Source organism: Gopherus flavomarginatus, chromosome 10, assembly GCF_025201925.1.
Source record: "Gopherus flavomarginatus isolate rGopFla2 chromosome 10, rGopFla2.mat.asm, whole genome shotgun sequence".
Classification (NCBI taxonomy): Eukaryota; Metazoa; Chordata; order Testudines; family Testudinidae; genus Gopherus; species Gopherus flavomarginatus.
This window is the reverse complement of record NC_066626.1, coordinates 17,882,129-17,897,245: the sequence shown is the minus strand read 5'-3', so window position 1 is coordinate 17,897,245 and position 15,117 is coordinate 17,882,129. Positions and strand designations below refer to the sequence as shown.

The 15,117-nt window shown below is 43.1% G+C and overlaps 1 protein-coding gene across 1 annotated transcript in view; it reads right to left on the bottom strand.

Annotated features, from left to right (window-relative positions):
- The window catches only part of PTH2R (parathyroid hormone 2 receptor), a 76,819-nt gene that overhangs the window by 36,159 nt on the left and 25,543 nt on the right, over nt 1–15,117 (bottom strand). The window contains exon 9 of the mRNA XM_050916055.1: nt 1,064–1,124. Within this exon, the coding sequence (XP_050772012.1) occupies nt 1,064–1,124 (61 nt within the window). The remainder of the gene's footprint in view (nt 1–1,063; nt 1,125–15,117) is intronic.

Here is a 15,117-nt window from a genome sequence, read left to right as displayed (position 1 = left end):
CTCTTATTTGCATTTATCTCTAATTGTAAGTGCAAACCTTTGGATGTTTTAATCTCTCCAGACCTAGAAGCCAACTTGGGGGCCCCTTTTTTTGAAAATGGGTAATAGTGTATATGGATCGTGTGTGTGTATGTACACCCCTGTGCTAAACTATGGAACCATGTGATAAATCACATTGATCATACAACTTTGACTTTCTCACTTGCCCTCTCCCCACTAGTCCCTCAGTACCACCTATTTTTAATATTTCAAACATCCGAGCAGCTTCAGCTACTACTAGCTTAGAGAAACAGCCTGTCAGGAGAGTTCCTCTCTTTCCCCGCTAACATAAAATTTCCACCCCCAGAATTTCACTGGCTTGATATGTCTGCCAATCAGTACTCAATCCTGGGTTAATGGCAGGCTTAAGGTCCAATATCTTATGAACCATGAGGCCTCGGATAAACAGTTGTTTGAACACTGGCTAACCCAATATTTGGTCTCATTGAGTGTGAACTGTATATAACAGAAAAAGATCCATAGTGGAAATGACACACCATTTTCAGTGCTCTAGCTGCACACACAGCTATTTTATTGCCCACTATCTAAATGCCATGTCTAATTTTAAATCCTTTAGAAACACATTTATAATCACAGTGAGGATCTCCACAGCAATGAGTTATCAGACCAATAGGAATTATTTGCTTTGGGCATTTAACTTACTATCGGCCCTTCAGGAAATGAGATCCCATTATCATCTCTCAGTTTTGCAACACAGAATGTAAAAAAAGGAAAATTAGGGTTATGCAGGCCGTTATTCTCTTCAGTACATGTGGAGCCACGCTAAATCAGAGCAGCAGATGAGCTGGCCCTTTATTTTTATCATCATTTTTTCCTCTCTTTTACATTAAGGTTTCCACCATCGACCCAGGCATTCTATCTTTTGCTGTGTAAAATGACACTTTGCAGGTAAGAATGGGAGCACGTGATCAGCGGTACATGCAGGAATGGAGAGATTAAAACAAATCTGATTGCTTTCCATAAACAGATAGATCAAAGCGCCTTCTGCTTCTTTGCCGCTTACCTTGCATCTGCCAGCGTTGCACGGACCACTGCCCAGGCTCCTACAAAGACAGCCGGAAATCCTACAATTACGAAAAGTTAATTAGTCACTGTTCAGAATAGGTTCATTTGGAAGAATGACGGAGTGGGTGAGAATTTTTTTTTTATTTGCACCTTAAGGGAAAGTAAAATAACTACTTGTAAAAGAAGCCAGAAGGAAATGAAGTTCTTATTATTAATAAACCATGAGCTGTGAAGAAGCAATATTCAACGTGAGCATGAAAGACCAAATTCTAAAAAAAAAAAAAAAAAAAAAAAAAAAAAGTCGATGGGGTAGAACTGAGGTCAGAATTTGCCCCTAAATTTTAGATAGAGCTGAAAGTTTGAAAAACACGCATTCTACACACAACTTTTTGAGCCAGATCCCTAGTTGGTGTAATTCAGTGACTTCATTTACATCAGTTGAGGATCTGTGTCCTTGCCTCCACTGTTTCTTATACACCATAAACCAGAGGATGAGGTGATTCTGAGCCAGGGAGCTTTTGTCTCTATATGATACAGGAACCCAGCCCAGCTTGGAAATAATGTAAAGTTTGACAGTCATTGGTTGGTGTACGTGAAATGAATTGGGTAGCCTCAAGCCAGTTCCAAGTGAATAAACATGGACAAAACAAAAGCCACAATCACAGCTGGCAACTTTCGGCTGTCTCATCATGCAGCCTAAGGAATGTATGGGTGGAAAGCATGGATTATTCTTTCCTTTGAAAAGCTAGTCAAAGAAAGGATTGAGGCAAAGTGGCAGGACAGCATGGGGACATTTGCACTGTTTCTGCCCACAAGAGTACCTGTTGGCTGGACAGAGGACTTCAGTCTCCTGCAATGTTTGCCCAGCCCATGTCTCAGATTGAGTATTTAAAATGCAGCACCACTCATGGGTTCTGTGTTTCAAATATAGGGTCTGGGTTTGTTCTCATTGAGGTCAGTGGGAGTTTTGCTGCTGGCTTCAGGGAAGCAAATGCAAAGGTTTCCAGTCACCAATCTCTAACCTCCCCTGTGAGAGTAAGAATATTTGTAGTAGAATCAAAGCTACCAACTTTTCCCGTTTGCAAATAGACATTTATGTGCAAAGTTAGCTGTCTCCTTGGGGGGAGATTTGCCACAGTGCAGAGGGCTGGCCCAAAGCCCACTTTAGGCGCATTCTGATGGCTTAGGTAGGACGTATACAGTTCATGGGTTTGGTGCAGCTCGTCTGCAGAGCACCAGATTTGGCCTACTCCTAAGGAAACGCTGTTGAAAGTGTATTCAAAAAATGGTGCCGGTAGCTTCAGGAAGGATTGTTGCCCTTTCAGAATGTTTGTTTTTAGTAACAATTTTCTTAACATAGGAAACCTCCAGATGGCAGTTATTGGAAACACTATTGACCTTACTATAGCCAAATGCATTAGTGGCCTGAGCGAAAGCCAATGGGAGTCTTTCCATTGGCTTCAATAGGCTTTGGGTTAGGCCCTAAACAACCAGTAACAGCAAGGACTTCCTGTGGACTACCATTTGAGCACCACCAGATTAGAGCATCAGATATAGCCATTCCTCTTTAAGAGATGAATAGTGAGTTTTAAAATGTTGACAGCATTTTCAGGCTCTACTTGCTCAAGAAGTTGTGATTTCTGAGATGCGCCATGCAGTGCGACCCTCAATACTGACAAAGGTTCAGGTGAGCTACCATCTGCTTCCTCCATTCAAGTTCATGGAAATAGCATTGTGTGTTCCTGTGACCCTGCAACTCTGAATTTGATTTCGCCATATGGGGAAAGCTGGTGATAAAGTACTAAATTTAAGTGAGGAGAAAAAAAGTACGGGCAAAGCCTTATGTTTATACTTGAAATTGGAAGAGCCATCTCTTTGCACAAGCATCATTGCTCTCTATAGTATGTCTAGTACTGTCATGACTGGTCTCATTTTAAAACACTCAAATGCTGGGTCTTTATAAGACCTGAGTGAACAATTGATCTTTTGCTGTTTGTGAATAGAACAGACTTAGATTCCTACTAATTTGTGCCTTATTCAAAATATGGTTCATGAGGACATATCTCAGTCTATGGAGTGCTCTCAAACTGTTCTCTGCCTCTCTTGCTTTGGAGATTTGCCATTTGTATTGTGTGCTCTTCACTTATGTCACCTAGTGTTATATACCCGGAAGCCACAATTCCTTCTCTGCTCCAAGCTGGCTCTAGTGAGACAGTAATATACCCTTGGCCTCCACCAATAGTAAATTACCACCTCTGGGGAGCTGGCTCAGATGTACTGTGTGTTATGGGGGCAGAGCCAATTCCCTGCCACTCTCCTCCTGTTCCATTTGGTATGCAATGAACTCCTCCTTAACACCTGAACTCAAGGACTAATCTGCCCCCCTTTTGTCTACACACAAATTGCGTTAACCCAAAATTTGGACCCAGCATTCCAGGAGCCCAGAGGGGTGAAGGGTCCAAGCCTGAGTCGAGCTAGGAGCCAGGGTTCAAGCCCTATTGCTCTGTACTGTAGACATAGCCCCACAGAACTTGTGCTCTGTGAGTTTGCCAAAAGTGTCCCACAATCCCATGGACTGACTTTGTTCGCTGGACAGTCAAAAGTGGTGATCAAGTTTGCCCACACTGTACCATAAACAAAGGGCTAGAAGAGCCACATTTTGGGAGGGTGAGAGGAAGTCTGGGATATAGGTGATTGGATTCAGGTTCGGACAATGCAGTGTAGACACTGGAGCCCCAGGTTGGGACACAGGGTTCAACAATTCCTAATCTGGGGTTACAAACGAGTGGCAATTCTCAACCCCTAGGTAAACAAACACCAGGTCTGCTAACTCGTGTTCTACTAACCCTGGGTAACAGTACTGTGTAGACATCCCATTAGTGAACTGGGAAGAGAGGGATCTGAGCAAAAACTCCAGATATGAACCCTGCCAGCCATGAGGAAGTGTATGCGAGTATCTAGAATTTGAGAGTGAGACAGACCCTGTATGTCAACATCCATAAACTCTGAGATCCAGCTTCAGACTTTGAAACTGTATCCATCCTTGTTCAGGAGAGCCTCTGCGGAAGAGAGAATTCTAGTTTATCGCATTTGATTACATCAGCACCTGTAGGGTCTAGTGAGGGTGGCCTGGAAACAGCAGAGCTATTCAGAAATATATAGAAGTCTCCCTGCTTGTTCCTGAGGCAGGTTTTTCCAACAGTTAAAATGTATTCACCCTTATTGATGCCCACAACATCTAGGAAGGGACTACGGGGCAGGGAAATGATAGACTGCAACAGATGAAACAAATAGTGTATGTCTACACTACCCGCCGGATCGGCAGGTAGCGATCGATCTATCAGGGATCGATTTATCGCGTGTTATGTAGACGTGATAAATCAATCCCCGATCACTTTCCAATCGACTGCTGAACTCCAGCTCGGCAAGAGGTGGAAGCAAAGTCGATGGGGGAGCGGCAGCCATCGATCCTGTGCCACGAGGATGCGAAGTAAGTGACTCATAGTCGATCTAACATACGTTGACTTCAACTACGCTATTCTCGTAGCTGAAGTTGTGTATCTTAGATTGATTTCCACTCCCCCCCGCGCAGTATAGACAAGGCCATAGAGAAACAACTATGAAGAGAAAACAATAGGGAAGAAATGAAGGGGTTAAGGTCAGAGTGGAGAAGGGTATTAGAGAAAGAAAGAAAAACAATGATTAATTCTTTACTTAAAACCATTGTTTCTTTGTATTACTGTAGCCCTCATGAGCCCTAGTCACAGACCATTGTGCTAGGTGCTGTACAAACACAACACAAAGAGGCCACCTCCCTATCCCAGAGAGCTTAACAATCTAACTGTAAATTATAAGATAAAAGACAAAAGGGCCCAACCATCAGCTAGTGTCAACTAGTAAAGCTCCGTTGAAGTCAATGAAGCTACAACACTTTACAGCAGAGGAGCTACCTGGTCCCTTTTGGCACTAAAACAGTATTAAAATTCCCCAGGTGCCAGGGAAGCTCAAAGTACTTCAATGTCCAAATGCTTTTTTATTTAGGTCTTCCTCAAAGTCAGCTGCAGCTTTTGGCTCTCACAAGGTGCTGCTCCTGTTTTATCCACTTTTATAATTAATAGTAACTGTGACAGATATGGCAATTTCCTGCCATATCCTTGAAACACCTAAAGAAATTAAGCTTAAATATCTTTTCAGTCTACTTCATTAAATGAAAAGACTATGTATTATTGTAGGCCAGGATTGTATGTAACCTCTCTAAGGATATGTTGACCTATGACCCTATTTTGTGTATAATTTAGCTTGCTGTGAAGTTAGTGACACTATGGGGCACAATATTGACAGCTTTATTAGACTGGAACATGCTGGGGGACAAAAAGGAGAATCCAAATAATTGGGTTATTTGGCTTTGCTCTGGTTAAGGTCTGCTTTATTAGCAGCTTGAATTTGTCATGCTAAGGTGAGAAGGTGAAAGGGTAACTGTTTGATGGGGGCAATTGAGACAGGAAGGCAAAGGGTTCACTGCAGAAGTTCTAATGTGCAGTATTAGTCAGGAATGGCCGAAGACCCACGTGCCTATCAATATCTAAGGAGGGACACCTCCTGCTCTTGTTAATGACAAAGTTTTAGCCACTCAAAGGCTCTGCATACAACTCAAAGGCTATAAGCACTTGAATTGGGTAGTAACAGGGTGGACAACTTTGTTTGAATGATCATCACAGTACACCTATACCCTGATATAACACAACCTGATAAAACACAAATTCAGATATAATGCAGTAAAGCAGCACTCTGAGGGGGCAGGGCGGCGCACTCCGGCAGATAGAAGCACATTCAATAAAACTCGGTTTCACCTATAACGTGGCAAGATTTTTTGGCTCCCAAGGACAGTGTTCTATCGAGGTAGAGGTGTATATTATTAATTGCATAGGTATATATAATTATTTAAAAGAAGGAACCTCTGCTTATCAGACAATAATGGAAGTTTAGTTATTCACAGGTTTGAGAGGCTGTGTAGCTATGTATTTTGTAAGTCATGGAGGAGGGCCACCAGCTGTAATGGAAGTAAAAAGGTTTCTGTAAATGTGTACATTACCTGGGCTTTTTTCCAGACACACTACAAATCTATTTCTCTTTTAATTATTAAAGGCAAACAGTCATAAAGGTATTCTTTGATTAGTTTATCAAGTGTAAAGTTAAAGGCCTTCATTGTTTCTGTGCCTTTCACTTGTAATTCAGGTGTAATCTTCAGGTAGAAAGCTGAAAGGAGGGAACAGTGCAATGTGGTTTAAAGCTCTTTGGCCAGCTGCCAATATGCTGATGTACACAACTGGAAATGTGTAGTTTTGGTCGTTTTATCTACGTTCATTAAAAAGGGAAGCAAATTGCTTTTAACTTACATTTGACTAAACAGAATTAAAATTGGTTCCCCATCAGCCAGTCTCAAAATCATTATTTTAAATTTACATAATGTATTAAACAGCAGCAATTAACAGTCTTTGTTGTTGCAGAACATCTAATTTAGAATGCTTTAGACGGATTAGTAATTTATAAAGTTCAGTATCTCTTTAAATAAAATAATATATTTTACATTTACAAAAGTAGTAAGTAAAGGTAGACAGAAAACAAACCCCATTCACTACCCCTCTGACCTGAAAGTATGACAGGGGAGAAAGTTAAAAAAAAAAAAAAAAAGAACAGGAATAAAAACCCTTGAGTAAATTAAAGTATGCAGAGTTAGCGCACGTCCAGACTAACCCGCGGCATCGGCGGGTTAAAATCGATTGCTCAGGGATCGATATATTGCGTCTAGTCTGGACGCGATTTATCGATCCCCGAGCGCGCTTACATCGATTCCGGAACTCCATCAACCCGAACGGAGTTCCGGAATCGACACGGAGAGCCGCGGACATCGATGCCGCGCCGTCCAGACGCGTGAGTACCTCGATTTTAGAAATTCGACTTCAGCTACGTTATTCCCGTAGCTGAAGTTGCGTATCTAAAATCGATTTTAAAACCTAGTCTGGACGTGGCCTTAGAGAGAGAGAGAGAGAGAGTGAGTTAAGTGAGTGAGTGTGTGTATGGCAGCATGTTTACACTGACTGAGCCACAAACCTCATTGGGTTCAAATGTTTAACTTGACTAATTAGTTCCTGTCTGTTATTATCGCAAAGGTTCCAGGTAACAAACCAGATACAATCCCGGATTCGTACACCATAACCATGGCAAAAAACAGGAACACACAACTTCTTGCTTTGTGCAAGGATCATCCTTTTAAGAAAGTATGAAACAGTCCCTGGTACCCACAAATAACAGCTACGGTTATTATTATAAGTCCTAAATCATCACTTCAGTAAAACAAGTGACTAAATATTTCTTGTAAAACCTGTATAAGTCCCTTTTAATTTCCCTAACTAAACAAAGCTTAAGTTAATATTGTTTTTTAATTAAGAAAACACGGAATATGACTATTCGAGAAAAATTCTGCTGTAGCCATGTTGGTCCCAGGATATTACCTCATGCACCTTGTCTCTCTGTTCAGGGAAAACACCTTTGACTCCTAATTAAACTATTTCCATTAAAACAAGTAGTTTTGCAAGATATTACGCTGTTTAAAATGAGAGAGATTTCCAGTACTCATCTGCTTTATCAATCAATGATGCCATCAACTAAGTTAAGGACCATTAATAAATTTAACTCTTAGGTCTCCATGACCTGCACTAAATAGCAACCTCTAAGTGGCTGTATGTATTTTACCCTTTGTTTTTTTTAATATATGGTATCCAAGTAAATTTACGTTTTCATGTTTTATTTTATGTATTTAAACAATGTTAAATTGTTTTGTCCTTAGTTGTCAGTTATGTTTTATGCAGTGTTGTTGTAGCCATGTTGGTCCCAGGATATTACAGAGACAAGGTGGGTGAGGTAATATCTGTTATTAGACCAACTTCTTTCTCAGCAGCGGAAGTTCATCTAATAAAATTATTTTTTACCTCACCCAGCTTGTGTCCCTAGATATGGTTTATGTCACATGACTCTCATTGGTGTTTTTTTACTTGGGGGTTTATTTTGTTGCAACAAAAACATTTTTATGTGCAATGGTACAAAAAAAGATTGAATTAATGTGGTACCAAAATTATATTATAATTAAATTATAACCACCATTATTAAAATTCTTGTAATGGCAATTACATTCTTTTGTTAATCTCAGTTATGAATATAGCTATGTTTTGCCTCAATGAATTATAAATGTTTATTTTATTTATTAAACTTTTGTTCAAACTACTGTTAATTTTGATTTGGGGTGTGTAAAACAATATAGCCAGTCGTTCGGCAAAACCCAAATGAAAATTCATAAGTTCATCAAAACCAAAAAATATTAATGCAGTATTGATAGTGATAAATGTGTAATAGCTAAAGTGCTTTAAAAACTAAAAAATATACATTATTTATTGTTATACGTAATTAATTTAATGCAAATTCAAAAGGATCAGGTCCCAGCTAAGACAGACAGTTTACCTTTTCCATAACTGGGGCTCTTCAAGATGTGTTGCTCATGTCATTCCACATTAGGTGTATGTGCTCGCCACATGCACCAGTAACTGAAGTTTTTCCCTCAGCATTATCCATAGGGGACCAGCTCAGGTGCCCTCTGGAGTGGCGCCCACATGGCACGGTATAAGGGGCGCTGCTGGCTCCCCCACCCTCAGTTCCTTCTTGCCGGGAACTCCGACAAGGGAGGTTGTGGAATGGACATGAGCAACACATCTCAAAGAAAATCAGTTACAGAAAAGGTAACTGTCTTTTCTTCTTCAAGTGCTTGCTCATGTCCGTTCCATATTAGGTGACTCCAAAGCAGTACCCATGGAGGTGGGCAGGGGTTCACAGACGTGTAGATTGCAACACACTTCTGTTGAACCCTGCGTCATCCCTGGTCTGCTGAGTGATGGCATAATGTGCGGTAAACATGTGAACAGAGGACCACGTTGCAGCTCTACATATGTCCTGGATAGGGAAGTGCACCAGGAAGGCCACGGAAGATGCCTGCGCTCTCGAGTGGGCTCTGACAATCGGCAAACAGTGAGTCCGACGGCTCCTCAAATTCCTCTGCCTGGAGCCCTAGGTTAGAGGCGACCCTCTTCAAAAGCTCCTGATGAGCCTTGGCATTATCTGGCGGAACTTTGTGACAGGGACCCGTAATCGTTTCGTCCGGCGATGAGGTCGAAGCCAGCAGTGGGTCGGGGGGGGGGGGCAGGATCTTCCTCTGTGGGGCCTCCACCTCCTGAGGAGGGCGAGATGCTGTGACCGATGGCCTATCTGAAGCCCCCTGCCACCAATCGGGTGGTCTGGGAAGGCTGGGTGAACACCCCTGGATTCTGGGGGTATCACGCTGCCAGCCACTAGCCCGGAGGCCACGTGGTTGGTTGTGGTGCTGATGAGGTTGACGGTACCACTGGTGCCTGTCCTGCTACTAGGGATTCCTGCTCAGCACCGGAGTTGTAAGTGGAACGGATGCTGTGGAGTGACCATATGTGGCGGGCCCGGCGGCCCTCCTCACCATGGTGCCAGCCACTGTGCCTCAATGCTGATCTGTCTGATCAGGACGAGTTCTCCCCACAGGACCCTGTGGATCTTCGCTGTTCAGCGGATCTGCATTGGTAGACCTCATGCTGCTTGACCTGTACTGGGATCTAGAGCAGGACCAGGAGTCAGAGTGGGCTAGTTGTCGAATGAATCTCCTCGCTCAAGGGATTTGCCTCTCAGCAACGGGTGCCACTGGGTGGGTGACCAGCGACCCTGTTTCACCAATGGGTTGCAGGACTGGTGCCAAGACGTTGGAGACCCGATGGGTCGGTCTTGACACTCATGCAGGGGGCTGTGTGCCTCCAGTCTGTGGCAGGTTACCGGCGAGCCACGCCTCAAATCCCACTGTCGATGTCCAGGGTCCGGAGACTGAAGATGATTTCTCTGAGCCTTCCTTTCAAAGTCCAAGGCATGACGGCTCCATGCAGGCGAGCACTGGAGTGATGTCTCCCACAATGGGCAGCAGCGCTGCTCGGTGGGGATGATCCCAAGGCAGGTTTACCCCTGGGCTTGGGTACCACCGAGCTGGTGTGGGCGGCACCAGTAGTGTCAGGATCTCCTGCGCTGCCTGCAGGGCCTCGGGATTTGAGACTTTGAGTTGATGGAGGCCCTCGTCACTGTCCAGTGTGGCAGGCATAGTACAGGAGGAGCTTGACCACTTGACATGAGCTGGGGCCCGACTCCCTGGCGGAGGTGTCGAACCTCCCAGCGTGGATCTTGGCTCTCCTCCAGCCCTCTTCTTTCCCTTATGGGAAGTGGGAGATCTTCCCCTTACAGACCTCTTGGGCTGCTTGGCTGGGGCTATGGAGTGGGATCGGTGCTGGCCCGTAGATGGCACCGGCAGGGCGCTCCGTACCGACGCTGCAGTGCTTGGGGTCAAGTTAGACCTCTGCTCCGGTGCCAGGATCAGCGCCGACTCCATCAGGAGTGCCCAGAGACAGATGTCTCTCTCCTTTTTCATTCTGGGTTTGAATGACTTACAGATGCAACACTTGTCTCTTATGTGTCCTCCTCTCAGGCACTTTAAATAGCTAATGTGCTGGTTGCTGATGAGCATAGGCTGTTTACAATGATTGCATGGTTTAAAGCCTGAGGATTGGGGCATGTCCCGTCCCCAGGCTGAGTCCCATCCGGGAGCAACTATTTACTAAACTACATATAACTATTTTACAAAGAAACCTTCCAGAGAGAGACTGAACTAAGTGAAAGCTAGCCAAAGCAGCGGCAGTTCTAGCACCATCACTGGCAGCAAGAAGAAACTGAGGGTAGGGGGGCGCCCCTTATATCGCACCATGCAGGCGCCACTCCAGAGGGTGCCTGAGCCAGTTCCCCATGGATACTGCTAAGGGAAAAACTTCTGGCACCAGTGCATGTGGTGAGCACACACCTAATATGGAATGGACATGAGCAAGCACTTGAAGAAGAACATGGGGTTGGTGACCATAGACCTGGACCTAATCTTGAGTGCTCCACCTTGGATTAGCCTGTGATGGATATGCTAAGGTGTCTGGGCTGGTTAATTATAGGTTGGTTAATTAAAGCTGGGCAGCAACCGCACAATCTGCTGCATTGGCAAAGAGATGGCCCCAGGGTGCATGATGTGGTCATGCTCTCTCACGTTTCTGGTCAGTTCTGTACTGATCTCTCAAAAAGAACTAGTTTCAAATCTAAGAATTTTATAAAAGGAAACTGGTCATTTATGGAATCCCTTTCTCTCAGCAAGTAAAAGCCTTTTCCTTAAAGAGCAATACTGCTTCCAACATAGTCAGGGTGTCAAGGCTTTGGAAGAACAGGTTCTCTCTCACTTGGGACTCCCAACAAGGATAGAATTTGACCAAGAAAGTCACTTTGGGGGAAATGGTCTTTGAAATTCTTTACCACTGTTAGAAATTCACAGCTTTAATTCCACATCCCACCCCACCCACAGTCATCTGGTGGAACAAACAAATCAAACCATCAAACTGATGTTAAGAAAGCCAGTGAGTACCCATGGAAAAATTACCACATTTTAATTCCCATAATTTTAATGGCTCTTAGAGCAACCCCTGCATTTTCAACCAGTTAATCCCTTTCAAAGCAATGACTAGACACAACATGAAATTGCCAAAACATCAAATATGGCAAACCATTACCTTCCAAATAAAAGGAATTACAATGGACGCATACAATCAATTCTTGCATGACATGGGTAATGACCAAAACGGGAATAAGTTTTATCACGCTAATCAATTAAAGTTGTACGAGGAAAAAGATTGGTCCCTGCAGGCGTCAAGCAGTCCTGCAGTAGCCAGAGATGAATCCCAAATCATGGTTGGGGCTGCTCCTCCTAATCAACAATCTCAATAGCGTGAGAGAATAATTAGGATTATTAGGTTTTGCTATGGTTAGGACCTTTTTTTATTACTGTGAAGCCTAGCTTGATTTAGTGATGCTCAGTCTGCATTTTAGCAACAATAATGCAGGCCTGAGAAGTGAACCCCAGCTCCTGAATTCTGCACTCTCAGAGGTAAACAAGAAACAACAGTAGTACAGGTACTCTGCAGTACTGCAAAAGTAATTCTGCATTTAGGTGGTTGGGGGCATTTGGCAACATAGTAACCAGGCAGACAGGTAGTTAGATCACACTGATGTATAGGAATTAAGAAATTATTGATGAACATTATTAATATTAATTATTGGAAGATTAATTATGGATACCCAGAATGCTACATATGGATGATGGACAAGTATAAACTATTATGGTCATGGAAAGTGACTTGATGTGTTCGTATAGCTGGATTGTTACATAAAAGAGGCATATAAAATATCTGGTCTAGTTCTCTAGTTCTCTGTGGGTTCATCAGATCCCCGCAATGTTGTAAACTGAATCAGGACCAACTGTCTGATGTGCTTCACTGACTTCTTCATCTCCAAAAGGTTGTGTGTATGCATAAGTTTAGATTGCAAGGATGGACAATACAGGAAACCACTTTACTGTACTTAAATTATACTTGTATATATTAATTTCTCTATGATTTCAATTACATTTGTTTGTATTAACTAAACCTCAGAGTTTCTTTGTGTTTTTCGCCAATTTCATCTTCTTAGTTAACTCTAAGCAGCTGTCTGAATAAAGAATCTGTTATCTGGCACAAGTGTGTGTTGCAATAATCAATCAGGCTACAGGGGAGATGTGATGTAAGGCCCAGATGATCAAAGGACCACTGAAAGATGCCAAACAAGGATGGATTTGGGGGACAATACATGTGAAGTGGATTTCCTGGGAAAAACACTATGGAGAGGTTAATGCTAATTCCCCACTTCTGGTAATGCAAACACCCTGCCTTTTGAAGCTATGCCTGAAGGGGAGGACCGTTGTCTACTGAATATCTGTTCCTGGAATCTCAAGATCAAAAGGTCCAAGCTGTATAAAGGAAAGATTAACCTCTTCCATGGGGGTGCAAGTTCTGAGCTAAGGCTGTTATGAAACTGTTACTACAGGGGAAAAAAAAAAAAAAAAAAACTTTGGTGGGGTCTGAAGGATTGACTCCCACCAGACCTCAAGACTGGAGTTGAGCTGATCTCTGGTATGCTTATTAGCATGCCTGTAGGGTCTTTTATTTAATTTGGTTTCTCTGTAGTGCTTTCACCATAAGAATAAATGTGCTTGCTTAGAAAGAACTGTGATAGTTCATAACTGCTGGAAATTCCAGCTCTTCATAGCCCCTAGAATGAAAGCAGCGTGCGGACGCTGGTCTGTTTAGGCAGTCGGGCTTGCTGAGAATATCAGAGTGTTGGCTGGGAACTACGCAGGCTGGAAAACCCCCAATCATAGGAACGAAAGAGAGATGTGGGTCTCTACACAAAAAAGACGATAGCTAAGGAGCAGTGAGCCTAGAGTGGCTGCCTTTGGTAGACCAGCAAGGGGAAATACACAGTGCGGTGCCCCTGAGCTGTGACACTCACCAAGACACAGAGATTAAGTGACTCCCTTCCTGTCACCACAAACACATATCCTAAGATCATACCTTGAACAAGCGTGTCTCAAGCCTGTTTTAGATGGACCGGCCTTAAAAAGACAACTGAGAAGGGTGGAGTGGATGTGAATAATAAACCAAGGAAAATAGCCAGGAGCCAAGCTCACACTCCACTCTAATGAAATTAATAAATCACAGAACTGGAGAAATGTATGAACTCTTTCACTTCAGATGACTCAGCACACAGAGATGTATTATTGCTCACATTACTATTAGAACTTGGTGAAATTTTTCAGCTGACGCTTTTGCAGCAAAAAAAGAAAAAAAAAACCCGTAGATTTGGCAACATCAAAATGTTTTGCAAATTCAGGTTATTGTTTAGAAAAAAACCAATTTTTTAAAACCCTAAAATTTTGTTGTCAGCTCTTATTCTTTGTTCCCCTCTCCTGACGTACACTATCAGCTGAGTAACACAGGCTTGAAAAAAGTTTTAATGTCTCTTTGCTTTTTGATGCATATTATAAAGTGGGCTCCTATATGAATGATGCACTCTGTCAGGTGTTTACCTTCTGCTGGAGGTATCCGCCGGAGAGCAGACGCGCTGAGGCCAGAGAGGAACAGCGTTTAAATCACCAGGGCAGTCCTTACAGAATGAAACACTTGGCAGTGGAGCTCACCTTGGCCAGCTTGTCAAGGAAGGAATGGGGACGACAGCCAGGATGATAAATAGGTTGGATCACCTGTCCAGTTTTATGAGGCAAAGTGGGAAGGGGGAAGCGCATGGAAGGAACAAACTGCATTGATCTCAAGAACTCCTACCATCCGCTCACTTAACTGTATATAACCCCTTGAGTACCCCAGCTGGTGTGCATCAGGGAGCATGACATTTTACCTTAACATTCACTGGGTTGTGCATAAACTTGCAAGGATTCGATGAAGCACAGGAGTGAATATGGCTACACGCCACTTTCGTGGTCGCACGGTGAACACCTATGGGCTGATTTATGCTGCAACATGTCAGTTGATCACACATGAAAGACAAGGAATATGGGCTCTAACCAATTAACCAAAAATGGTGGCCTGGAATGAAGAGTTGAATAAAAAAATGGCTAGCGATCTCATTTATACCAGCTTTACACAAATTGACCTCAGAGGAGTTACTCATCTTAGAACAGCAGGAGGAGAATCAGGCCCTAAGTCTGCCCTCGGATCAACCTACTATCTTGAATACAGTCGTTATCTCAGAGCACTACTTGGCATATACTCTCATGTGGTGTTTAGATGTGCTTGTAATTATTAGAACTAGGAGGCTGAGTGAGAGCTACAGAGGGTGCAGCAGCAGCTTGGTAAAGGGGTTTCCACTGTAAAAATAAAGTATTGTTGAAATTGTTAGTAACTTGCCAGGTTGATACAACCTCATCCTCTCCTTTACCCACCCATTCCTGACCATGCCCACATGACTGCTTAGTCCCTACATCTCAAGCCCTAAAAAAGTAGTTACATGATTAAATTTGGT